Source organism: Acomys minous (assembly GCF_964271855.1).
Source record: "Acomys minous genome assembly, chromosome: 3".
Taxonomy (NCBI): domain Eukaryota; kingdom Metazoa; phylum Chordata; class Mammalia; order Rodentia; family Muridae; genus Acomys; species Acomys minous.
In genome coordinates this window covers 83655086-83680720 of record NC_140485.1, presented here as the reverse complement: position 1 = coordinate 83680720, position 25635 = coordinate 83655086, and the positions used below count along the sequence as shown (strand labels likewise).

The window sequence follows — 25635 nt, the reverse complement described above, 5'->3', positions numbered from 1 at the left end:
GGCTGGCCTTGAACCCACAGAGCCCAGCTGGAATTGTGTGTGTGTGTGTGTGTGTGTGTGTGTGTGTGTGTGTGTGTGTATGGGTTTATCTTCTGATAAGTGAAAAGTAATTTCACTTATCAGAAAAAAAGAGAGAGAGAAAGGAGGGGATAGCAAAAGGTGGCCTGAGACCTTTCAGTGTGGCTGTTACTGCCATGGCTGCCCTGGGCTCTGGGAAGGTCAATTGTTCTAGAATTGTCTCCTGAGCCTGTTCTCACCAGAAGATAGCAGTGGGGATACGAATGGGAGAGTGGTCCATCTTCATTGCTCCCAGCATCCCTCAGGGGCCTGTGCGCTGACTGAATGAGTGTATGACGCACTGTTCATTTGTTCACCTGTGTGCGGAGGCTGTCTCCAGGGGTGCCGGAGAGAGGCAGTTTGGGGGTAGTGACAATGACAAAACACCTGGGCAGATGTTGCCATCACTCCTGTAAGCTAGACTGACAACAAGCAAGATAGAAATCACTGCGCAGTGAGGAACTGTGAACTGTGCTTCGGAGTGAAGAGTCATGAGGTTGGGAGCTGAGGGACCCTTTGAAAGTGACCCTTCAGCTGAGATCTGGAGTGTGAAGAGGGTGGCCAGGCCGAGGGCAGCGGGGGAGCACTGTAGCAGAACAGGGCCCTGGGATTGGAAAGGGCGTGTTCGAGGGTGTGAAGGGGAGCTCTGGAGGAGGCGGAGATGAAGAGCAAGCTAAGGCTTGGAGAGCATCGTGGACTGCAGTGCTTCCTGTGACTCAAGTTCCCTCGTGTGCGTGCCATCTTCACGCCATTAAGTGTGGCCATTCTTTACTTATGGAGGAAGACGTTAAAGGGCTAACCAAGGCCAGGGATCCTTCCCCCTTCCACTCTGTCACGCTTAAAGTGTCCTGACGTCTGTCTGGCTCCTAGAGCGACCGCCCTCAGCTTCATCAACACTGAATGCGAGGATCACCTGGATGCAGCTTGCCGTGGCCAGGCAACCATTTCCAATGGGCTGACTTAGTCCCAGTCCGTCCTCCTGCTGGACTGAAGCCCGGGGCAGAGCACTGGCTCATTCCCTCCCCTGCTCATGCAAAGGCTGCTAGGCCTGGGTGGGAACTGTGATTCTGCAGACAGGCAGCGTTAGGGCGCCAGGCACACACGCTGCCCCATGGCTTTCCCTGCAGTGTGCTTTCCAGGTGGCAATGTCATTACTGTCCTAGTTTCCCGTTGGTGAAATCATAGTAGCACTTGCCCAGACGGTTTGTGGTAGAAGACTCATGGTGTGGCTAAGAGATGGCTTGTGTTAAGTGCTGCAGGGTGACCAGGATGCAATGAACTGCTTGCTGGGTGTCTTGGCGTGGTTGGATACTGGTCCCCTATCCTTCAAATCCATGCTCTTCTCAGGGTCTCACCCTGTAACTCTTCACTGTTGCTATGAGACCAGGCTGGCCTTGAACTCACGGAGATTTGAGTGCCTCTGACCCCCAAGTGCTGTGACTAAAGGGATGCGCCACCATGTCCAGCTGGAATTCTCTGACGTACCTGAGGCCATGTGGCTTCCTTGCAGTGGGATGTGGCACATGGCTAAGTTCTGCTGAGGCCACTGTGAGGGGCAAGGTCGCTTATTTTGCCTCAATCTGCCACCGCTATTTGAAGGCAACCCTGAAGTTCCACCTTAACTCATGGGAGAGCGGGATGGAGAGATGGATGAAGATGGCGGAATGGGGTGGGGGTGGGGGGCTCTGTCATCTCAGAACTTTCAGATCCAGAGACTTTCACCTGTCAAAACTCCTCATGGGTTTCTGTGACACACACCCAAGCCACAGCCCTCAGTAACTGCACCTACTGCCTCAGGCCATGTGTTTAGTGTTGTCTCTGTCACTGTCCCCAGGCCCTAGCACAAAAGAATTGCAGGCCTGCTGTAGGTGGCAGGGGAAGAGCTGGTCGCGCTGGTCCCTGGAAAGCTCAAGCCAGCGGGGCTGTGCGATCACATTCCTTGTTTCCGCTGAGAGCAATGGGACGAGTGGACAGAAATCACCCAGAACTGACTGGAATCCTACAGGACACTTGCATGCTGTGCTACTTTCCCCCATCGCTGCACGAAAAACACTGGACAAGAAGCAGCTTAAGGAAGGAAGGAGGGATGTGTTTGACTGACAGTTGGAGGGGATACAGCCCATCAGAGCGGCAGGAGCACGGGCAGCCGGGCAACTGCCTCCACAGCCAGGAAGCAGGAAGAGATGAATGCTGGCCCCCAACTGTCTTCCTCCTCTTAAAATCCATCCCGGGACCCCCTCCCCCACCCACACCCAGCCACCCCCACCCCCACCCATGGGATGCTGCTGCCTACTGTTATGAGGGACCTTTCCCCCTTGACAAATCTACAAACTCTTCACAAACACACACAGTAGCTTGTCCCTATAGAATCTATAATATAGATGATCCTACGTCCTGTCAACTTGATAGTTGATAATGCCCATCACACATGCCATAGAGTCTCAAGCAAGTGGCTAGCACCTGGGAAAGTATCATATCATACTAGATGTGTGCAGGGCATAAATGCAATGGCGATGATGTCAGCCATGCATGCAACACAATGTGGTGCAAAAACAAAACAAAACAAAAAACCAAAAACAGCAGCAACAACAAAAGCTCACATCTGATTTAGGGAAGGTCCCAGTAGCTGAGAGAAAAAACAAAAGGAGACCAGGGCCTGGGAGACAAAGGGAAGAGAGCTGAGCAGAGGGAGGAGAGGGGTATCTTACTCTTTCACTTCTACCCAACCGGGCCTGCGGCGCAGAACGTCCATGAGCGTGTTCATGGGTGTGGTCTTGAACCGGATTAACGTTCTCTGTTCTCTGCAAGACACGACAGAAAAAAATATGCTCGGGACCAACGGCTTTCTTAGGATGTCCCTGAGGATTGGGACAAAAGGGAAGAAGAAAAGCCAGGCTCCACCTGCTAGTGCCACAGTCAGGAGTGCTGCTTCTCAGAGCTCAGTGCCATCGCCTGCCAACACTTAGAATAGCCAGACTGAGACTCTTAGCTTCTTTGAGCTACTGATAAAATGGCAAACTAAGCATAGAGCGCATGCCTGTAATGCAGAAGGCTGAGGCAGGAGGAACGCCATGAGTTCAAGGCAGCCTGGATTTCAGCCTAGACCACAAAGTCAGACTTTGTCTCAAAACAACAACAACAACGGTGGCTGGGAAAATGGCACAGTAGTGAAGAGCACAGGTTGTTGCACTTTCAGAGGACTCGGGTTTGACTCTCAGCACCCACACGGCAGCTTATAACCATCTGTAATTCCTGCTCCAGGGGATCCCAGTGCCGCCTTCTGGCCTCCGTGGACACCAGGCGCACAGACATGCATGTAGACAGAACACCCCTGCACATAAAGTAAATAATAAAAATAATAAGCCAGGCGTGGCGGTTCTCACCTGTGGTCCTAGTACTCGGGAGGTGGAGGCAGGAGGATCAGTTGAAGGTCGTCTTTGGCTACATAGTTTGAGGCCAGCCTAGGCTTCGCAAGGCCGTATCAAATAAATAATAAATAAGATGACAAAACAAAAAGCAAACATTTCCTCAGTCCCTGCTATGTTCTAGGCGAGGTCCGGCTGCCTCACGTGAGCTGTGACTAATTCTTGTATCACACGGTAAGTGTTTGCAGATGCCCTTCCCTGGCAATCATCTGGGGAGATGGAGCAGATATATTCTCCCCTAGTCCTCCTAGGGGCAACTAAAATCCCAAAGATTATGTATAAAACACGTGTCAGAAGACTGAATGGTACAAGGAGGCTAGTGAGGGATCTTGGAACAAAGCAATGGTGATGGTGACTTTCCCAGCTTTCTCTCTGCCTCTCTATGTCCCAGATGTGGAAAGAAAACGCCCAGCCAGTGGGCATCCAGAAATGTTAGTCAGTATGGACCCTAAACAGCCTTTAAATGCAGCCTGTTCTCTCCAGTCTGCGGAAGCCCTAAATAATGCAACCTTCCACAGCAGAATAGACTAGTAAAACCTCGAGTGAACTCTTGTTAAGTGGGGAGCTGTCACTTCTTGTGAGGGTGCAGCAGTGTACGCCAACATTGCTCTGTCATTGGATGGTGCAGAGAAGAGGCCAGGGCCCCGGGAGCCTGGACAGCCCCAAATGCAGGCATTACCAATCAATTCCACTGAAAACAACGGACTGAATCAATAAAACGAAAGCTCTTGAAAGACCAATAAAGTTGACAAATCAACCAGCCAGACTAACAAAGAGAAGACGTTATTACCCACAGGTGGGATGAAGTGGGGTGCTACCACAGACCCAGCGGACACGGAGACCACAGTAGGAGCACACTAGCACCTCCCCACACCCGAGCTTGACAGCTGAGATGACAGTTCTTGAAAAGCCCAGACTAGCGCAGCCCTCCTCATGTGACACACATTTGAGTAACTGTATTCCTAGAGAAACTGAGGCCATTATGTGAAAAACACCCCCAAAAGATGTACCTGGCCCCACAGGATACCACTGGAGAATTAATTCTCCCAAGATGTATAAAGAAGCTGGCTCAGTTCCACCCACTCTTTTCCAGAAAAAGGAAGTGGGGCGGGCGGGGAGAGAGAGCTTCCAGAGGCATCTGTGACGCTAGAGTAACCTGAAAGTGACATTAGACACTGAACGGTTAACATAAAAACAAAGCTACAGGGTGTGGCTAATGGCAGAACCCTTGCTTAGCATGTGGGAGACCCCGGGCGTTATCTCTATCACCACATTTACAGGTGAGCACACACATGTTCAAAAATATACACCAGCAAGGGAAACTCAACAATACAAAAAAAATTTTTTTTTAATTATACCTCATAACCAAGTGGCGTCTTTCCAGCAGGTAAAGCTGGCTCAGTGCTGGAAATCTAATTGATGTAATTTATCATAGTAACAGACCCAAGAAGGAAAATCACATGGTCATATCAATTAAAGCGGAAAAATCATTTCAGCTCCTCAGCCTCTAAACAACAAAATGTATCATCGACACTAGACTTTGAGGATTAGACTTTCAGTTTGCAGGGAGTGGGGGAGGGACAGATGGACAGATAGACTATAACAGATGCATATTTGATCCCCTGGTGTCACAGGTCACAGGAGTCTTCCTGGAGGTCCCAGCTCTCTTTCAGGGGACACCATAGTCCTGTTTCCAGCTTCATATCTTTCTGAGATAGATTTTCTTCTAATCCTTCAGCACAACAACAGACTGAATTTTTAAAAAATTTTAGACATGCATGCTGGTACATGCTTTTGATTCCAACACTCAGGAGGCAGAGGTAGAGAGATCTCTATGAGTTTGAGGCCAGCCTGGTCTACATAGTGAGTTCTGGGATAGCCATGGGAAACCTTATCTCAAAACAAAACAAAACATTTTTCTTGAATAGGGTTTCAGTAGGTGAAGTTGGCCTTGAGAACCAACGTTCTAAGTAACTTTTTAAAAATAGAGTAAGAAGGTTTAGCTGGAAATTAACGGAGACCAAGCAGAGCCTTACAAAGGAGTACCTAGTCCCAAACAAGAGAGACAGCTTCAAAATCCATCAGACGGGGAAAATGTTAAAGCAGAAAATAGCAAGTGATCACTCGAAGGCAGGAGGGGTGATAATTACCTGTGGTGATGGTGGTGGTGTGGAGCAGTCACCAGAGAAGACTGCCTGGATGTGTGCTTAAGCCAACATAAAGTCTTTACTAGGATCCCAGAGCAGCGCTGAGCCTTTCTACCCCCATACAGGGTTTCTCTGTGTAGCCTTGGCTGTCCTGGACTCGCTTTGTAGACCAGGCCGGCCTCCAACTCACAGTAATCCCCCTGCCTCTGCCTCCCTGAGTGCTGGGATTAAAGGTGCCACGCCCAGCCTCTCAGGATGATCTTTTAAGCACAAAAATCATGTTCTGGGTTGACATACTTCAGTTAGCAAACAAAGCCTGACGCAAAACTACAGAAACTGACAAAGTCAGCACACTTAGAGACTTTCCCAGAACTATGGACCTTGTGGATTAAGTTTTGTCTTTTTTCTTTCTTTCTTTCTTTCTTTCTTTTTTTTTTTTTTTTTTTTTTTTTTGCCAGATTGTGCTGTCTACACACCGAGTTTTGCAGCCTGGATGGCACTTCCATCATAGAGTCAGTTGTGCTAAGGACTAAGGGCTTACTTACTAAGGTCTGGGGCCTCCTTACAATGTGAGGGTAAACGGGCAGCGATTGGGCCTATTCAAACCACCAGCAAGCTGGGTGGTGGTAGCGGCAGAGTTGCAAGCCTTTAATCCTAGCACTCCAGAGGCAGAGGTTGGCAGACTTCTGTTATCAGTTCTAGGCCAGCCTGGTCTACAGAGTGAGTTCCAGGATAGCTAGGGCTACACAGAGAAACCCTGTCTCAAAAAACCAACCAACCAACCAACCAACAACAACAACAACAAAGAAACCACCAGCTATATGTTGTATACAGAAAACTGGCAATCCCCTAAACACTGGGAGGAAGCAGCCACTGGGCCGGCAGAGGCCTCTGGAGAGGCTCCACAGATCAGTTCTAGTAAAACTGAACCTACAAATGCCCCAAACTCAGTGCTTTGGCCAAGCGTGTACCTCGGTGTGTTCTCAGAAACATGCTCAGGCACCTCTGGCAGGGACTGACGGCTGACATTTGCTGTGGAAACAGCACTGTGGCAGCACACCCATATCCCTGGAACATTCTCACTCTGCACAAGCCAATCAGAGGGCCTTCTGCCTCAGCACCTGAACCTCTGGCTCAGAGCAGATCTGAAGCAGGGAGGAGTCCGCCCTCCTCCCCCACCAGCACACGGAGGGGAGGGTGCTGGGGGGGGGGAGACTTGGAGGCTGTCCCTCCCCCACCAGCACACAGCTGGGGTTGGTGGGGAGGCGGGGGACTTGGAGGCTGTCTCTCCAGCTCTGCCTCGGGTCTATGTTCTCCAGGCGGATGGAACCCACTGGCCTCAGCCACACCGGATTCCTCCCCTTAGTTGGCTGTGGTCCTCCCCACTTCCTGCTGCTTCCTGAAACCACCTTCCAAATATCTTGCTCTGGGTCATTATCTTGGCTTTTTGATTCTGAGGGCCACAGCCAAGGCTTTTACAGGGAACCAGAGAAGCCATGTGTCTGGGTTCTTGCTATGGGACAGCCTGGGACATCCTCAGGCAGCCTGGAAGTACCTACCGTATGTTCAGAGCCCCACTAATCAATACTAAAAATACAATTTTTCTGTTTCTATTATTTCTTTTTTTGAAAATGCACTTTTACATGACAAAAGCAGGATGCAGAGGGAAAATGATACCCATAAGCAACTTACATCCCTAGCTCCTGAGCTCTAAGGGGTGGCCTTGTACTGTAGTTATGATTGATAAGATAAAAACACAGGAAGGTGGGCTGGAGAGATGGCTCCGTGGGTAAGTGCACTGTCTGCTCCTCAAAAGGTCCTCAGTTCGATTCCCAGAAACCACATGGTGGCTCACAACCATCTGCAGTGGAATCTAATGCCTTCTTCTGCCATGCAGGTGTACACGCAGACAGAACACTCATACATAAAGTAAATAATAAAATCTTACACACACACACACACACACACACACACACACACACACACACGGAGGGCTAAGTTTCTGGGAAATGTTTGTTCACTTGAATTTTACAAAGAGGGTGAGGGATATGCCCTGCACCCCACCACTCACGTTTTTCTTTTCCTAGCTCAAGCTGACGTTAACTCTGAGTCTTCCTGCCTCGGCCTCAGTAGGCCTGAGGTAACAAGTGTGAGCCACCATGCCTCACTTTCGGGGTCTCCACTGGGATCGGAAGGCTGGTGCTACAAATCAAAACTCAAGGAACCTCTGCAGCAGCACTCTGGCCGTTTTGTCCTCGAGGAAAAGAAATGCAACCTGCTGGTTGGCGGTGTGTTTGTTACCTGTAGCCAAACACCTTTCTAATTTGCAGATACCCTGACACAAGTAGCTGGACCCATCCTATTCACTGCAGTGCCTCTGGTTTTGTTAGAGTAGATACGCAAGCTCAGGGTCAAGAGCTGGGACAGGGTTAAGGAGCTCTGCCTGTAAGAGCTGGAGACTTGACAGTGGTGATAGAAGCAGCCATACAGAGAAAGTGTGGCTGGAACCGCCCTGAAAGAAGCACCTGAAGTCACCACACCTGCTCACTGCGGGCCCAGCCAGAGGAGCCTCAGTAAAGAGTAAAGATAGAAAACACTGGCTACAGTGTGTACAGTGCAAACCCCTCCACCCCCGGAAAATCTCCACTAAAGATCATTGCTCTTCTGTTTGGTGCAGGTGGGTTGTGCTTAGGGCAAACTAGTAGGTGCTGAGTTCTGAGTCCAGGCTCTTAAGAATGCTGAGTGCCAGAGGTGGGGGGGTCCAGTGTGCCCTGCAAGGTCCAACTAGCCATGCCTTACAGATGCAGGACTCCCAGCAAGACCCTTGGCTTCTCTGACTGTCCAGTGTCTCCATCTGCACAGTGGACACAGTAGCAGGATCTACCTGAAGGGTGGTGGTCAGGATTTGGTGAGATAGTACATGGGGAGAGGTGGGGTCACCATTCAACAACTGTTTGCTATGGTCCCTAAGGTTACAATCCTAATGATTGAATTAAATAATGGAGCGGTAGCTAGGTGTTGTGGAGCATACCTCTAATCCCATTGTGAGTTCAAGGTCAGTCTGGGCCACAAAGAGAGATCCCTAACTCAACAAGGCAGGGTAAAGAGAAAGATTAAGGGAGGGGTAGAAAAAGTGGGGAGGGGAAGAGGCGGAAAGGAGCGCCTGTCCTGTGGGGATGGACTGAGTGACACCACTCACCGCTCTTTTCCTTTTGACAATCCATGGCCCTTGTAACTTGGATTCTGCAGGGAGAAAAAAAATCCATGATGTAACTGGGTTTGCACACCCACCTACTGTCCCTGCCCAACCTATTCAGTGAGTGAGGTGCTCAAACCACCACACTCAATAGAGCGTAGGTCCTCAAGCGTGAATGTCCGGCCTGGCTGCGTTCTCCCTCATCATCTCTGCTCAGAAATCAGGGCGGAACTTACCTGCTTAGCAAGCAATGAGTTCTCCGATGCTGAAGAATCACACCACAGGCAAGACCGCTATATGTAGGCCAGCTCGTCAGTGCTTCAGATGTCAACCCAAAGCCTCGCCTGAGAGCTCCTTGGGCTCCCTAAGAACAATCTAGACCTTCCATTCTAACTTTGAGTGTTGGCTGTACACAAGAGCTAGGGAGGGACTGTGTGCATTTCTCAGAGTGATTTCCTCACACCCCTCCCAAAGACCTACCCAGTCCTCTATGGGTAAGGGTATTGTTTGTCCCCAGTCAAGTCCCAAAGACACTGGCCCCAGTCCTGGTAGGATCAGTCTCTACCAAGAGTACATGAATAGGGAACAAACTGTCTCTGTTGAGGGTGACATCTTTCCGGTGTGTGTGTGTTGAGGGGGGGCTCTCCTGTTGCCCTTTAACATGAACCACAGATGTAATGGTTTGGAAGGCTGTGAATTTGTTATTGTGTTGGTGCCTCCCTGAGAGATGTTTCTCTTGTAGAGTCTGGGGGTTTCTCCCACTCTCAGTCACACTGTGGGTACAAGTTAGTTGCTTGGGGTATAGGAGAGGGGTCTCTGGTGACTTGTCAGCCAAGACTTGCTCCCAAGTCTGTCTGTCTGTCTGTCTCTATCTCTGTCTCTGTCTGTCTCTGTCTCTCTGTCTCTCTCTGTGTCTCTCTGTCTCTGTCTCTGTCTCCCTCTCTCTCCCTCCCTCTCTTCCCCTGCCAGGTTTCTCTGTGTAATAGCCCTAGCTGTCCTGGAGTGGATTTGTAGACCAGGCTGGCCTTCACAGAGATCCTCCTGCCTCAATCTCTTGAGTGCTGGAATTAAAGGCGTGCGCCACCATGCCCTGCCTGCTCCCAAGTCTCTAGAGACGTGGACATCTGTTTGCACCCAAGATAGCTCCAGAGGCCTTGTGAGTACTTCTAATTCGTCCCCTCTGTCTCAGCTCTAATGACTGATGTAACTTAAGAGGATTACGGGAGGAGCCTTGTCGCCATGTGTAGGCTTAATTGCCTTAACAATTATACTTTACTATTAACTTATTAAAGAGTGTACCTCCCTTACAGCCCAACTGGCCTAAATAAGAGAGAAAGGAGACTAAGGAAAACAAGAATGAAACCTGGGTATCAGTTCCTAGGAACAATTCTCCTGTTGTAGGCAGCAGGATTTCAGCAAACCAGCAATCCCACCAAAGCTGCTGCTGGAACCTGGAGCAACCGGAAGCTGGAGCCTCAGCCGGAGCCCAAAGCCTTGAACAGTTCTCTTCTCTTGAGCAGCTCTCTCGAGGAGCATCTCGAAGTGCAGGGATGAACAGCCCAAAACCAAGTCCCAACAAAACGCCCATCCTCCAAGAGGACGAGGGCGATGAGAATGGGATGGGCGAGAGGGCGGCCCCCTTTCCAGCCGCAGCCGTGTCACAGGCTCTGCCCACGCTCAGGGACTAGGAGGATACGCGTGGCAGGTACACCAAGGAGTGGGAATCTTGGAAACCATCCTGGTGCTTTAATTACGACTCACACCTGTCAACGGGCCAGAGTGAGGGCACCACTCTGGCAAACTAGTAAACCCCCAAAACATGTAAAATTATCCTCTAGTCCCTCCACCTCACCCACTGCTGTTCGGGCCATTCTAATCTTTTTTAAAACTGTTAATATTTCATTCTTTCTCCTGCGCTCTGTTCTAGACTTTCCCTGGGCAGTCCCTCCAGGACCTTTGGTTGCAAAACATTTCTCCTTTCTTCACTACCTTGCATTAGTACACATGGCAAACTTTAATCAACCATGTGTTTATATATAGACTTACTACTATTTCTTCTTCTTTTTTTTCTCTCTCTCTCTGTCTCTCTCTCTTTGTCTCTCTCTCTCTCTCTCTATCTCTCTCTCTCTCTGTCTCTCTCTCTCTCTCTCTCTCTCTCTCTCTCTCTCTCTCTCTCTCTCTCTCTCGTGTATGCATGTGTGTGCAGGTGTGCTCACCCATGCGTTAGGTGTCTCCCTGGACTCATATCTCAACCATCTTTATAATTTCAGACAGCGTCTCTCAGTGAACCTGACGCTAACCATTTCTGCTAACTTGGCTGGCCGGAGAACACTCGGGATCTGCCTGTCTCCCTGTCCCCAAGTGATGGTGAAGGACCAGACAGACTCCATTTTGAAAAAGAAACTCTAATTTGTGTTAAACCTAGCCAAGGGTTAAACCCAGATTTGAGAAAAAACACAAACTAGTCTAAACAGAAAAATATTCCCTAGCAACACAATCAGCTCACCTTGGAAAAGTCCAAATATACTCTCAGCTGGTCAATCTGACCAGCAGGAGGTCTAGCACATAGCAACAACCAGTTAGGAGAAGCCAGGCCAAAGTTCCTAATACCCCATGACTGCTTCAACCAATCTTTTCTACAGGCCAACTTTCCCCTACCCAACCACGAAACGCCAAGGCTTGTAACTCCCTGCTTGCAGCTTTTCTGCCCAAATGCCATCCAATCATATACTGTAAAACCCATTTCTTTATACCAGGTGTGGTGACACACACCTTTAATCCCAGCACTCGGGAGGCAGAGGCAGGTGGATTGCTGTGAGTTTGAGGCCAGCCTGGTCTACAAAGTAAGTCTAGAACAGCCAAGGCTACATTGGGAAATCCTGTCTCAAAAAAAAAACAAAAAACAAAACAAACAAACAAACAACAACAACAACTCACTTCTTTGTCTAAAACCTATTTTAAAAAAACCCTCTCAATTGAGACTAGAGGCCGCTTCCCTGCATCTGCTGTGCCAGTGCATGGGAGGGGTGGCCTGGGTTCAAACCTGCAATAAAGACTTCCTTGCCATGGCATTTGGACTTGGCTCTTGGGTGGTCTCGAAAATTTGGACATAACAATGGAGTTACAGACTTGGACACTATTCCCAGCTTTTATTTTATTTTCCATTCCCGTGTGTGTGTGTGTGTGTGTGTGTGTGTGTGTGTGTGTGTGTGTGTGTGTGTGTTGGAGTTCATATGTCTGTGTGCACATGGCGGCCTGAGGTTGACTCATCCTCAATCACTCTTCCACGGTGTGTCACTGAGGCAGGGTCTCTCAATCAAACCCAGAGCTTGCTGATGTGGTTAGTACGGCTAGCCAGTTTGCTCTGGGGAATCTCATCTCGACTTCTGAGGGTGGAATCATAGGTGAGTCACCATGCCCACAGGGCACGTACGTAAGTTCTGGGGACCCCAACTTGGGCCCTCATGCTTAAGTGGCAGGCAACTGAGCTGCTGAGCCGTCTTTGCAGGCCATGTTTCTACGTAGGTGCTAGAATCTTGGTGCTAGCACAGCAAGACTTTTATCTACCGAGCCTCTGTTGTTTCATCTGCTTATTTTTCATCCTATGCCACTGCCGCTTTTTTTTTAAGCAGTCAGGAGTTGAATGTGGGGCTTGGTATGTGTGCCTGACAAGACCTCCAGCGCCGACCTACATCCCAAGCTGTTTGAGTCTGTGTTGTTTCGCTTTGTCTTGACAGAGACTCAGAGCCCAGGCTAGCCTTACACTAAAACATGCCGTGGAATGGAAGATGACACTGAACTGCTGCTCCTGCTTCTAGATCTCAGATCCTGGAATGAGAGGGATGCTGTGCCAGGGCTCAAAGCAGAGCCTTGTGCGTGTAAGGCAAGCACTCTACAACTGAGCGACATCCCCAACCCTCCACTCCAGCTTCTGCTACTTTTTATTTTTGAGACAAGGTCTGACTGAGTTGCCCAGGCTGGCCTTCAACTCACACTGTAGCTTAAGGAGGCCTTGAGTTTATGATCCATCTCCCTCATCCTCCTTGGTGGCTAGGATGAAAGGCCTGTGCTACGGGGCCCAGATCACATTGTTTTGAGGACTGTAGTTTTCTAGTACATCTTGAAATCAAATGACTAACCCTCCCATGTTGTCTTTGCAATGAACAGTTTTCTGTACTTCATTATAAACATGACTTTCAGTGCTAGGATTGAACCCAGGGCCACACACATGTTAACTAACTAAGCATATGCTCTACCACTGAGCTCCATGCCCCCACCCCCACCCCCGTCCCACCAACACAAATGTTAGAATCTGCTTCACAATTTGTATTTGAGGCATGTTGGGATTTTTGTTGGGATCACACTGAGTAGATCACTCATGGGAAGACGTGACATCATCAAGTGTTAAGTCTTTCAATCCATGAACATGGTTTGTCTCTCTACTAGTATGTCAATTTTATTTCTTACCAACTATTTTCTTTTTTTTTTTTTTTTGGTATGGAAATCTTGTTTTAATTTTATTTGTAGGTAATTAACATTGTTATGCTATTGTAAACATATGTTTGATGCTATGTGTACACATGAAGTCAGGTGAGCAGGCATGTATGTATGCATGCACGTGAAGGCCAGAGAGGTCAGGGCCGCGTGTCTTTCTCAACCAGTCTCCGCCTTCCTTTTTGAGGCTGCTTCTTTCACTGAACCTAGAGCTCACAGATTCAGCCAGGTTGAGGAGCCAGTGAGCCCCAGGGATCCTCCTGGCTCCACCTCTCCAGTGCTGGGATCCAAAGTGCAGGCTACCATGCCTAGTGCTTGCTTGTTTGTTTGTTTGTTTGTTTTTAGGGTCAAACCCAAGCCCTCATGCTTACACAGCAAGCTCTTTACCCTCTGCACCATCTCTCAAACCCCCTGTACTGGATATTTACTTTTTCTCATTTTTAAATTAGCTGATGATACTAATTTGTGATAAACAGAAAAAAATATCACTCCAAAGATGTCCATGTCTGAATCCCTAGAGCCTACAATACAGGCAAAGGAAATTAATGCTTGGCTAGAATCCAGTGACCTTACGCTAGAGAGAGCGGTCTGTTATCTCGATAGGTCTGATGTAATCACAGTGCCCCGTAACGTGGATGAAGCAGGCGGAAGCGTCAGAGTGGTGAGTGTGAGAAAGATGGGCTGTGACAGCAGAAGGAGCAGAAGCCATTAGACACAGAACAGGCATGAAAACCACCTCTCCTAGGAACGCAGCAGCTCTGCATGCAGCTCAGCATCTCCCTTCACACTCCCGACCATCAGACCTGATGGGTATCAAGCTTTCTAAGCCGCTAGATTTATGATAGCTTGTTCCACTGAAGACAGACACAAGCAGAAGCAAAACTGGTTAACATGTGGTAACCTGCAGTCAGCACCCTCACTGAACCAATGGCGGGAGCTTATAGATTCCCTCATATGATTCTATCTATCTATCTATCTATCTATCTCTATCTATCTATCTATCTACATATGTATATACATGTATGCTTGTATATACATATGTATGTATTTATGTTTATATATGTATGTATATGTGTTTGTTGTCTATGAACAAAGGCAGATCTACTTCCTCCTTTTCAATATCTATGTCTTTTATATTTTTATAGCTTAGCTGCAGTGTCCAAACCCTCATACAGTGCTGACTAAAAGCATCGAGCGCAAACATCCTTAACTTGTGCCTGGCCTTTAGGGACATTTCCTGTTTCAACTTTTTAAAATGATGCTGCCGACGCCAGAGAGACGGTCCAGCGGGTAAAGGTGCTTGCAGTCAAGTCTGCCTGTCTGAGGTCAATCCTGGAGACCCACAGGGTGGACATGGAGAACGAACTCTGGCAGTTTGTCCTCTGCGCTTCACACATGTGCCAAAGAGCCCACTCACGTAAGTAAAAGATGTAATAAGAATGTGTTTTAAAGAATGATGTTACAGGCTTGAGGTTAAATGCACTGGCTGCTCTTCCGGAGGTCCCGAGTTCAATTCCCAGCAACCACATGGTGGCTCACAACCATCTATAATGTGATCTGATGCCCTCTTCTGGTGTGCAGGTGTGCATGCAGGTAGAGCACTGTATACATAATAAATAAACAAATAAACAAACAAATAAATAATGTTTTAATCTTAAAATGAAAAAAGAATATTACTATAGGCTCATAATTGTCCTGTAACAAAGGGGTTAATGTTCTGCTGTTCCCTAGTTTTTTCGGGGATTTATCATGAACAAGTATCTTTTGTTTGTTTGTTTGTTTGTTTTGTTTTTTGACACAGGGTTTCTCTGTGTAGACTTGGTTGTCCTGGACTCACTTTGTAGACCAGGCTGGCCTTGCACTCACAGCAATCCACCTGCCTCTGCCTCCAGAGAGCGCCACCACTACCTGGCCATGAACAAGTATCTTATTTAAACATTTTTTGCGTAAGGGATCATTTCTTACAAAGTTATGGAAATACTATAAAATTCACTGAGAACATCTTTCTCTGATGATTATTATGTTACTCACCCATCGCAGTCATCAGGTTCCGGTTCTTGAGATGTGTTTGGCATTTACTTCTGCCTGACACCACAAAAACTGTGTGTGTGTGAGAATGCATGACCTTGCTTCATATGTGGCGGTCAGAGGTCACTCTGAGCATCTTGGCACAGTTGTTCACTGGCCTGTATGCCAGGCAAGCTAGCATTCACGCTTCCAGAGACTCTCCGGCCCCCACCTCCCATGTCCCACTAGGAACACTGGGACTACAGCAATGTGCTACCACGCCCAGCTTCATCTTGGTTCCGGACATCCTAACTTGGGTCCTCAAGCTTTCACAGAAAGCATGCTACTCATTGAGACGTCTCCCTGCACCATGAACTGAAAATGTGATGTCAGTGTCCTGAGCCTCCCAGGGAGCCTCCCAGAGAGGCTCAAGGACCCATCCAAGGTGAAGAGTTTTCAGAAGAGACTTGTTTTGGTGTAGTTTTGAAATATTAAATGGTTTATCAGAACTACAAAATCATGCATACATGACAAAGTATACAAATGACAAACAAAATACCAAGCAGGAGGGGGAATGCATCAAGGAAGCATTCGAGGCTTGTGGAGGTCCATGCAGCCCAAGGTGCACCACTTTCCCAGCCCTTCCCTGTGTCCAGCAACCCAGAAGCTCAGGGAGTTTTAATCCTATGACTTTCTCTTCTACCATCAACTCCCCCACGTGTGTGTGTGTGTGTGTGTGTGTGTGTGTGTGTGTGTGTACACATTTCTGCAAATATTTCTCCTTAGAAGCAGTGGGTCTCTCTGCCCTCATTGCAACTGAAAGGCAGAGGGGTTTGGGCACCCAACGCTTACCCCAGCCAACCAACAAGCATTTCTGTACTGGGGCACTGTGGCAAGGAACACTATTATAGTTGCTTCTATGCTCACACACCAAGGTAGGGTCTTACTGCAGTTATTTTAGTGATCATGAACAAAGACAGACCCAAGCCCTGTTGAACAAGGGCTCATAGACACTTTTAGACTGATAAAGAAAAGGGGTGTGGAGGACTCACCAGGTGGAATACCCTAAACCGTAAAATAACCCAAACTTCCTCAGGAGTTGACAGTCCCCCCAGCTCTTGGGGGGGGGGGGGACTCCTCTGCCTCAGAGCTCTGCAGTGCTTACCAACAAGCTTTCCTTTTGCCCTGACATCGATTCCTGTGTTGTAATCTTTAATGCCCTGAGAAAATAAGCCTGTCTGCTAACAGATATTGAAATGATCCACCAAAGATAGTTATTAACAACCACTCTGAATAAGCAAACTGTCACTTTTAGGTCCTTTTTATTCACAGGCAGACCAATAGCAGGCTTGTACTTTTTGGTGGCAAACCTCAAGGGCACAGAGTTTTTTGAGATGAACGCCACAAAGACCAAAATTTACATAAAAAACTTAGATGAAGGTCAAAGTAACCTTAAAAGATTCAATCCTGGAAGAGCATAGTAATTATTTTAGACAGAACATGCCAATTATTTCTGACATATCTTTTCTAGTTATTTAAGTTTACTTTACTTTGGTTAATACAACTGGACCATGGTCAAGGCCATGAAAATTTCAAATATGCTGCCAAGTCAGACATGACTGCTGTTGGGGGGCGGGGTAGAGGGCTGAGCACCTTCTAAACAAACGCAAATTGAGTCAGTGGTGGCGCACTCCTTTAATCCCAGTACTTGGGAGGCAGAGGCAGGCAGATCGTTGTGAGTTCAAGGCCAGCCTGGTCTACAAAGCGAGTCCAGGACAGCCAAGGCTACACAGAGAAACTCTGTCTCGAAAAACCAAAAAAAAAAAAAAAAAAAAAAAAAAAGAGTATGAAAAGGAAACAGTCTGTGTGGAGAAGGCTGCTGCAGTCGATGCTTGTCTTGCTTTTGTTAATGCCACTTTAATAGTGAGCCATCTCCCAACCTGTGTGCTGTATTGTTACTTTAACTAAGAAATGGATCGTGATGACTTAGCATAGTGGTGGTGGAAGTGGAGAGAATAAATTCAATATAAATTCACAAAGTTAAAAGAGAAGGCTTTCCTGGATGTAGGAAATAAAGCCATAGGAGTCAGAGTAGCACCTTAGTTTCCTTAACTTGATCAACAACAGTCACTCAGTAGTGACATGCCCGCTTTCTGTTTTATTTTTTACCAAATATTTTCTGGGTGTTTTTTGTTTTTTTGTTTTTTGTTTTTTGTTTTTTGTTTTTTTGTACAGAAATCTTATGTTTTAACTTAATTTTATTTGTAGGTAATTAATACTGTTATGCTATTGTAAACATATGTTTGATGCTATGTGTGCACATGAAGGCAGATGAGCAGGCATGTATGTATGCATGCACGTGAAGGCCAGAGAGGTCAGGGCCGGGTGTCTTTCTCAACCAGTCTCCGCCTTCCTTTTGAGGCTGCTTCTTTCACTGAACCTAGAGCTCACAGATTCAGCCAGGTTGAGGAGCCAGTGAGCCCCAGGGATCCTCCTGGCTCCACTTCTCCAAGGCTGAGATTACAAGTGCAGGCTACCAGCTAATGGAGGGCTTTGTAGACAGGCTGGCCTCGAACTCACAGCAATCTGCCTCCCTCTGCCTTCCTGAGTGCTATGATTAAAGGCGTGCGCCACCACACCCCGCTATTTTTCCTGATCTTAACATCAGAGTTGGCAAGCGCAGGAAGTTGTCTGATTTGAGGTTCAGATAGCACTGGGCTATCCACTACGGGAACTTTTTTGGATGGATGGGCAGACAAGCAAACTGGGAATGAAAGAATCTCTAAAGGTTTACTAAGTCGGGAAAGTATTTAGGGGCCACAGAAATCGCTGCGTGCAGTTTAGATTCTAGACCGAGTACATTTCCCATGTGGCCCACGGCATGTCGGGACTTGTAGTCTTTAGAAAGTCCAGCTTATTCTTTTTTTTTCACCTCTAAAACTGCACCCAGCCTTTCCGTTCTACATTCCTCTGCGGCCCTCTAAGGACATCGAAAGCACTGGATAGGTGTCACTCCTACCTTTTGTCGCGACATGACATGGGCCCGAACCAAACCGCCACGGGGAGCCAGCTAAAGCGTGTGCGTCCCGTTGTCACGGCAACGAAGGGACGTCAGATCCTCCACTCTGATTGGATGATTAGGCCACGCCTCAAGCAGCAGCCCCTCCCCCCCCGCCCCCCCCAAGAACGGATCAACTGCCCCAGCCTTTTGCTCTTGTGCCACTTCTCGGTGGGGTACACTTGCCTAGAGCCTGGCGGTCCGCTGCCGCACTTCCTATTCGGATGCCCAGCTACACGCCCCTGATCTAAAAGTACCGCATTTGAAAAATGGTCACGTTTCAGAAAATGCAGTTCCTCACTAGGTAATCTGATTATTTGGTCGTCTCCACCCCTCCAAAACAGTCATTTTTTAAAAAACTTGCGTTTAGATTTGTTCTTTGAAACGGGGTCTCACGTTACCTAGGCTAGCTTCAAACTCACTCCATCACCAAGGATGACCTTGAACTAACTCCAGTACTCTTGTTTCCACCACACCTCTCCGTATGACTCCATCACTTTCTCTGACTCTTCAGCATCCAGGCACTGTGGCATTTGCTTAGGAGGTAAAGGTAGGAGGATTCAAAGGTGTCCTTGGCTAGAACGTGAGTTTAAAGCCAGCCAGTGTGACATAAAACCCTGCCTCAAAAACAGAAACAAACAAAAATAAGCTAGTTATAATCTTATTATAAAAGTTCTGGTTTTGTGGTGTGGTACTATGGACTGAAATAATATATATATATTTTTAAAGACAGGGTCTCATTGTGTAGCACTGGCTGTCCTTGAATCCACTATGTTGACCACGTAGGCCTCAAACTCAGAGGCCTTTCTGCCTCTGTCTCTGCTTCCACCTCCCAAGGGCTGGGAGCAAAAGTATATGCCACCAGCCAGTTTATAGAAATAATTCTTTTTTTTTTGTTTTTGTTTTGTTTTGTTTTGTTTTTTGAGACAGGGTTTCTCTGTGTAGTCTTGGCTGTCCTAGACTCGCTTTGTAGTCCAGGCTGGCCTCGAACTCACAGCGATCCGCCTGCCTCTGCCTCCTGAGTGCTAGGATTAAAGGTGTGCACCACCACGCCCGGCAGAAATAATGCTTACGTATTCCAGTAATGATTCTGAAGAAATAACTGAACTGTGTGTCAGAGCTGACCCCTATGCCTGCCGCAGCAGCAGCATCCCCACCTCACACTGCCCAGCTCAAGTCACTCTCTGCCTGAGCACTCGGAAAACACAGGCTCCATCTGCTCCCCAGCCACTGGCAGCCTTCCGGAGCTCATCCCGCCCACTCTGTGGCCCTGTTCTTCCCGTTTGGTCTCCAACCTGTGTCAGTTGATGGTTTGACCTTCACTCCCCGCCCCCACACTCTGAAATCCACCTGCAGGATTCGCATCTTCTGCCTTAACCTCTGCTCACACTTTATCTCAGAAGTTCTTTACTGCATTCTGAAAAATTCCTCAGTATCTCCTCCCATAAGCACCTAGGAAGGAAGGAAGGAAGGAAGGAAGAAAGAGAGCTCTTGTGTATCTTCTACTTGCTCCAGGAATTCAGCTTAACGCCTGGCACTTGGCAGCTGGCCAACACCATCAGTGACTACATGAATGAATAAGGGAATGTTAATTAAAACAGATAGTTACCAACTGTGAGACTAGACTACAAAGTCCCAGGCTAAATATAGTCCAAAATAGCTGAAAGCAAATACTCAGATATTTATTTACACATGCTCACAGCAGCAGGATTCGCCGTAGACCCCCAAATAGAAACAACCTGCATGTCCATCAAGAGACAAATCAGTCGCAGTAGGTACATATAATAGAATCTTACTTGGCCATAAGGAGGTATGGAGAACTGAAACACACTGATGTTGATGTGTAAATGAACCTGAAAAGGCCATAAATAAAATGTATGTGGGGTGTGTGTGTATGTGTAAAACAAAGGCACCCAAATAACTCTTACAAAACATTATGGAAAAAAGGGGGCCCCACCCTGGCTTCTACAAAAGAAAAATGAGCAAAAGATAGCTTGTTAATTGTTACTGTTGTTATGACTTAAGAAAGGAGACGTTGCCAGGCATGGTGGAGCAAGCCTGTAATCCCAGCACTGGGGAGGCAGAGGCAGGTGGATCACTGTGAGTTCGAGGCCAGCCTGGTCTACAAATGAGTCCAGGACAGCCAGGGCTACACAGAGAAACCCTGTCTTGAAAAACCAAAAGAAGGAGGAGGAGGAGGAGGAGGAGGAGGAGGAAGAGGAGGAGAAAGGAGACATTGACTTTAATTCACAGTTTGAGGGCACAGTTCCACATGATGGAGAGGGAGTGTTAGCAGGAGTGTGAGGTAACCTGACTAGTTGTAGCCACAGTCATGATTGAGAAAAGATGACTGCGGTACTCAGCTCATTGTCTTCCCCGTATGTACCCCAGGACCGCAGGCCATGGAATGGTGCCATCTTTTTCTCAGATGACTCTTTGAACTTCAATTAACCCAATATAAAAAAAATTCTTCATGGGTAACCCAGAGATGTGTCTCCCTAGTGGCTCCAGGACCTGTCACAGGCAGAAAGAAATTCAAATGAGCCAAAAATGGTGCACACTTGTGATTCTAGAGATGGTGGTACACACCTGTGATCCTAGTGGAGATGGTGGTGCACACCTGTGATCCTAGAGGACATGGTGGTGCACACCTGTGATCCTGGTGGAGATGGTGGTGCACATCTGTGATCCTAGTGGAGATGGTGGTGCACACCTGTGATCCTAGAGGACATGGTCGTGCACACCTGTGATCCTGGTGGAGATGGTGGTGCACACCTGTGATCCTAGTGGAGATGGTGGTGCACACCTGTGATCCTAGAGGACATGGTGGTGCACACCTGTGATCCTGGTGGAGATGGTGGTGCACACCTGTGATCCTAGAGGAGATGGTGGTGCACACCTGTGATCCTAGTGAAGATGGTGGTACACACCTGTGATCCTAGTGGAAATGGTGGTGCACACCCGTGATCCTAGAGGAGATGGTAGTGCACACCTGTGGTCCTGGAGGAGCTGGTGGTGCACACCTGTGATCTTAGAGGAGATGGTGGTGCACACCTGTGATCCTAGTGGGCATGGTGGTGCACATCTGTGATCATAGTGGAGATGGTTGTGCATACCTGTGATCCTAGTGGAGATGGTGGTGCACACCTGTGATCCTAGTGGAGCTGGTGGTGCACACCTGTGATCTTAGAGGACATTGTGGTGCACACCTGTGATCCTAGAGGACATGGTGGTGCATACCTGTGATCCTAGAGGACATGGTGATGCACACCTGTGATCCTAGAGGACATGGTGGTGCACACCTGTGATCCTAGAGGAGATGGTGGTGCACACCTGTGATCTTAGAGGACATGGTGGTGCACACCTGTGATCTTAGAGGACATGGTGGTGCACACCTGTGATCCTAGAGGAGATGGTGGTGCACACCTGTGATCCTAGAGGACATGGTGGTGCACACCTGTGATCCTAGAGGAGATGGTGGTGCACACCTGTGATCCTAGAGGAGTTGGTGGTGCACACCTGTGATCCTAGAGGACATGGTGGTGCACACCTGTGATCCTAGAGGAGATGGTGGTGCACACCTGTGATCCTAGTGGAGATGGTGGTGCAAATCTGTGATCCTCTCACTTGAAGAGTAGAGACTGGAGGATTGTTGCACATCTTAGTACATCCTGGCTATCGATTAAGTTCCAGGCTAGGGCTGCATGGTGAGACTGTGTACTGGCTGGTTTTGTGTTTCAACTTGACACAACTTAGACTCATCAGAGAGGAAGGAGCCTCAGTTGAAAAAAAAAATGCCTTCATGAGATCCAGCTGTAAGGCATTTTCTCAAGTAGTGATCAATGGTGGAAGGCACAGCCCATTGTGCGTGGTACCATGTCTGGGCCAGTGGTCCTGGGCTCTAAAAGAAAGCAGGCTGAGCAAGCCATGAGAAGCAAACCAGTAAGCGGCACCCTCCATGGCCTCTGCATCAGCTCCTGCCCCCAGATGCTGGCTCTGCTTGAGCTGCTGCCTGACTTCCTCCAGTGATCTGTGATCTGGAAGTGTAAGCCAAATAAACCCTTACTTCCTCAACTTGGTTTTTGATCATGGTGTTTTGTCCCAGTAATAGAAACCCTGACAAAGACACTCTGTCTGGGGAAAAAAAAAAAAAAAACAAGTGAGAGAGGGAGGGAAGGTAAAGAGATAGAAGAAGGAAGGAGGAAAAAGCTAGAAACTCTAACTGCAAACCATCTGAGAATTAAGACAATTAAAAATTAGGGTTTTAAATACATCAGTTGCACAAAATAAAAGCAGCTTCGGGTCCTGGCTAACCAGAAACGAGAAGGAACCATTGCGGCCTAAAGGCTCCGTGTGTTGGATCCCGGGCAAAGCCAGGGCCAAGGCCATTAAAGAAATGTGTCCTTTGGAGAGTAATTGAGGCCGCTGCTCTCCGGGACTGTTCCGAAGCCAGTGCCTCCAATGCTTTTGTACTTCCCAAGCACTGTGTGAAGCTGCATTTCACGGCACGCTGTCTGTGAGCTGCTTGTGAATCCACCTTGTGGGGTCCAGAAGGACTGAACTCCCATCCCGTTCAGACCTGCCGATGCTGCCTCACGACCTCCACCAAAGCCCATGGCAAAGAGCTGGATTCTTTTTTTAACATGTTCATTTTTAATTATTCCTATATGTGGTAGGGGTGTGTGCACATGTGAACGCAGGCACACTTAAAGCCCAAAAGAGGACATTGGATCTCCTGGAGCTGGCGTTTCATCTGGGTGGTGAGCTGCCAGGTGGGTGCTGGGAACTAAACTGATCCTCTGCAAGATCAGTGATCGCTCTCAACTCCCGAACCAGCTTACCAGCCCCAGTAGCCGAATTCTCTCTTTTTTGGTTTTTCACGACGGGGTTTCTCTGTGTAACCTTGGCTGTCCTGGACTTGCTTTGTAGACCAGGCTGGATGGACTAGCTAGCTGGATTCTTAAACAGTGATCAGCGTGGGCATGTTGTGAGTGATCCAGGAGCTGGCTTCCAGTGGCGGAGGGGTTAGGATGGTTTAGCTTGGAGAGAAAGCAGCTGAGACAAACTGCCCTTCGGGAGACAGTTTTACTATCATGGTGGAAGTGTGTGTGGGTGGCCTCAGTACCACCAGATAAAGAGGCTGACCCACTCACACGAACACAGGTTACCAGGGTGGGCAGAAGGTCCCAGCAGGTTGATTAATAAGTCGCCCATGGTGCATGCTTGCCAGCCAGTAACCTGGCTGTCCCCCAGGGGCAGGGGGCGGAAGGAGAGATTGCAAGGTCACAGGCTAGTCAGCTCCAATGGCCACACCTTTGCTGGGGAAGCAAGGTAGCAAGGGGGTGTGGCCTATTCCAGACCAGGAAGAGTCCGGAAAATATATGCTCTAACACCTTTGTCCTGTCCGTGGCTCCACCCACCCTGGGTGCTAGGGTCTCCACCAGGTATTTTAAATACGCCGTCCCATTTATTCTCACTACAAACCTAGAGACCTTTTCTCCCTCGCATATATCACTGATGAAAGTGAGACTTACAGACTTGAAGTAACTTTACTCAAAAGCACAGTGGCCACCACCAGATTGCAGATGGTCTCTCCTAATGACAATAGTTTCTGATCACCGCTTGTAACTCCCACAAACTTGGTAACTTAAAAAAATAAAATCTCATGAATGTGCTATCTTAAGGCTCTGGGCAGAAGCCTGGAATGGGTCCCACTGGATGAATTGAGGTGACCACATGGCCGAGTTCTTTCTGGTAGTTATAGAAAAAAAAAAATTAACCTGCTGCCTTAAATTTTCCATCAACACCTCCTGAAGGCTCTTGCTTGTGAGCTGAGCTGCCTCCACCCCGAGGCAGTGTGTGACACACTTGGGTCCCTCCTCACCCTCTTTCCCCTCTTGTTAGAGTAGAGGTTCTCCCTCTCCCATTTGCCACCTTCCAAGCTCAGCCATACATTTCCAAAGACACTGGCTATCTCTTAGATGTGTTTGGAACCGTTCCGAGGAGTCTTGCTTGCCCTGAGATACATGGTCTATTGACATCTTGATGTGAAAAACATCTCAGAAATAGAGTTCCCTCACTAGTGCTCTCCTCTACCCCTTGTGCTCTCTGCTTCTGTCATGATTGCCCTCTGACCCTATGTCTCTGCCTTCCCTGTCACCTGTGCTTTTTGCCGGACACTCCCGTGTCATTCCACCTCATGCCGGTTGATGAATGACTTTAACCCACCTCCAGCCTCAACTTCCTTCCTGTGTAACACAGCACACTCAGAGCTTGACAGCAACCAGCATGTGGACAGCTTTGAGAACAAGCATTTTGCTTACCCCAGTTAAGTCATAGAGTTGTTTCTGGGGAGACATGTGTTTTAGCAGAATTTTTGTAAAATAGCCACCTCATGATTTATTTAAGAAACTTGGGCTTTGCAATAGCAAACAGCTCACAGCTATTAAATGTGTGATGTGTCACAGCTACCTTGTTTTCTCTCCTTGGGGCTTTTACTCTGGCAGAGATCTCTCTTAAGTGTGTCTCCTATTTCCTTTAAGCACCAAGTCTGACACAAAGGGTGACTGGGGTCAGCCCTTCATAGATGACAAAACAACCTAAGATAATCAGCTCTCCCTACTAAGTGCGCTGAGTTGCTACTTCCTACTGCTCTGATATGGGACCCTGTCTCCAGAATCTTTTACCAGCTCCCGCAGCCCCCCAGGATGTGTATGTTTGAGACAAGATTTCATATCATCTAGGCTGGCTCAAGTTCACAAGGTAGCCAAGACTGAACTTCAACTCCTGATCCTCCTGATCCTGTCTTCCGAATGCTATAGTTAAGGTCCACACCTCCGCACCTGCTCACTGTCAGGGGCCAGGCCTTCTGGAAGACTCAAGTCAACATCTTTGGTGTAACTTTCCACCTATAACTTGACATCCAATAACCACATGTTGAATTGTTTTTCTTTCTGTGGCAGAGATAAAGATTTTCAAATCAGGGAACCTAAGACCCCTTTCCCTCCTTCCCCAGCCGCCTCCGTCTGCATACCCTGCTAGCTACACTCCGAGATATTCATGCATGGTGAAAGCCTCCGCTTCCTTCCGTCTCTGTCAGTGCCATCAAAAGTTATCTTCATCTCCACCCACACACCTGCAGCAGCCTCCCTAAGTAGATGACTTCCCTAAGAGGGTCAACAGGACAGACAGACACACACACAGAGAGACAGACAGACAGACACAGACACAGAGACAGACAGACAGACACAG

The 25635-nt window shown here is 48.0% G+C and overlaps 1 protein-coding gene across 2 annotated transcripts in view; it reads right to left on the bottom strand.

Annotated features, from left to right (window-relative positions):
* Positions 1-18425, bottom strand: part of TTLL9 (tubulin tyrosine ligase like 9) — a 48144-nt gene extending 29719 nt beyond the window's left edge. For both annotated transcript variants that reach the window (XM_084776033.1, XM_084776031.1), the window contains exons 1-3: positions 18346-18425; positions 8829-8872; positions 2766-2858 (exon numbers count right to left, since the gene is read on the bottom strand). In XM_084776033.1, coding sequence (XP_084632159.1) covers positions 2766-2858; positions 8829-8872; positions 18346-18360 — 152 coding nt within the window. In that variant the 5' untranslated portion in view covers positions 18361-18425. The remainder of the gene's footprint in view (positions 1-2765; positions 2859-8828; positions 8873-18345) is intronic.
* Positions 18426-25635: the final 7210 nt, after the last annotated feature.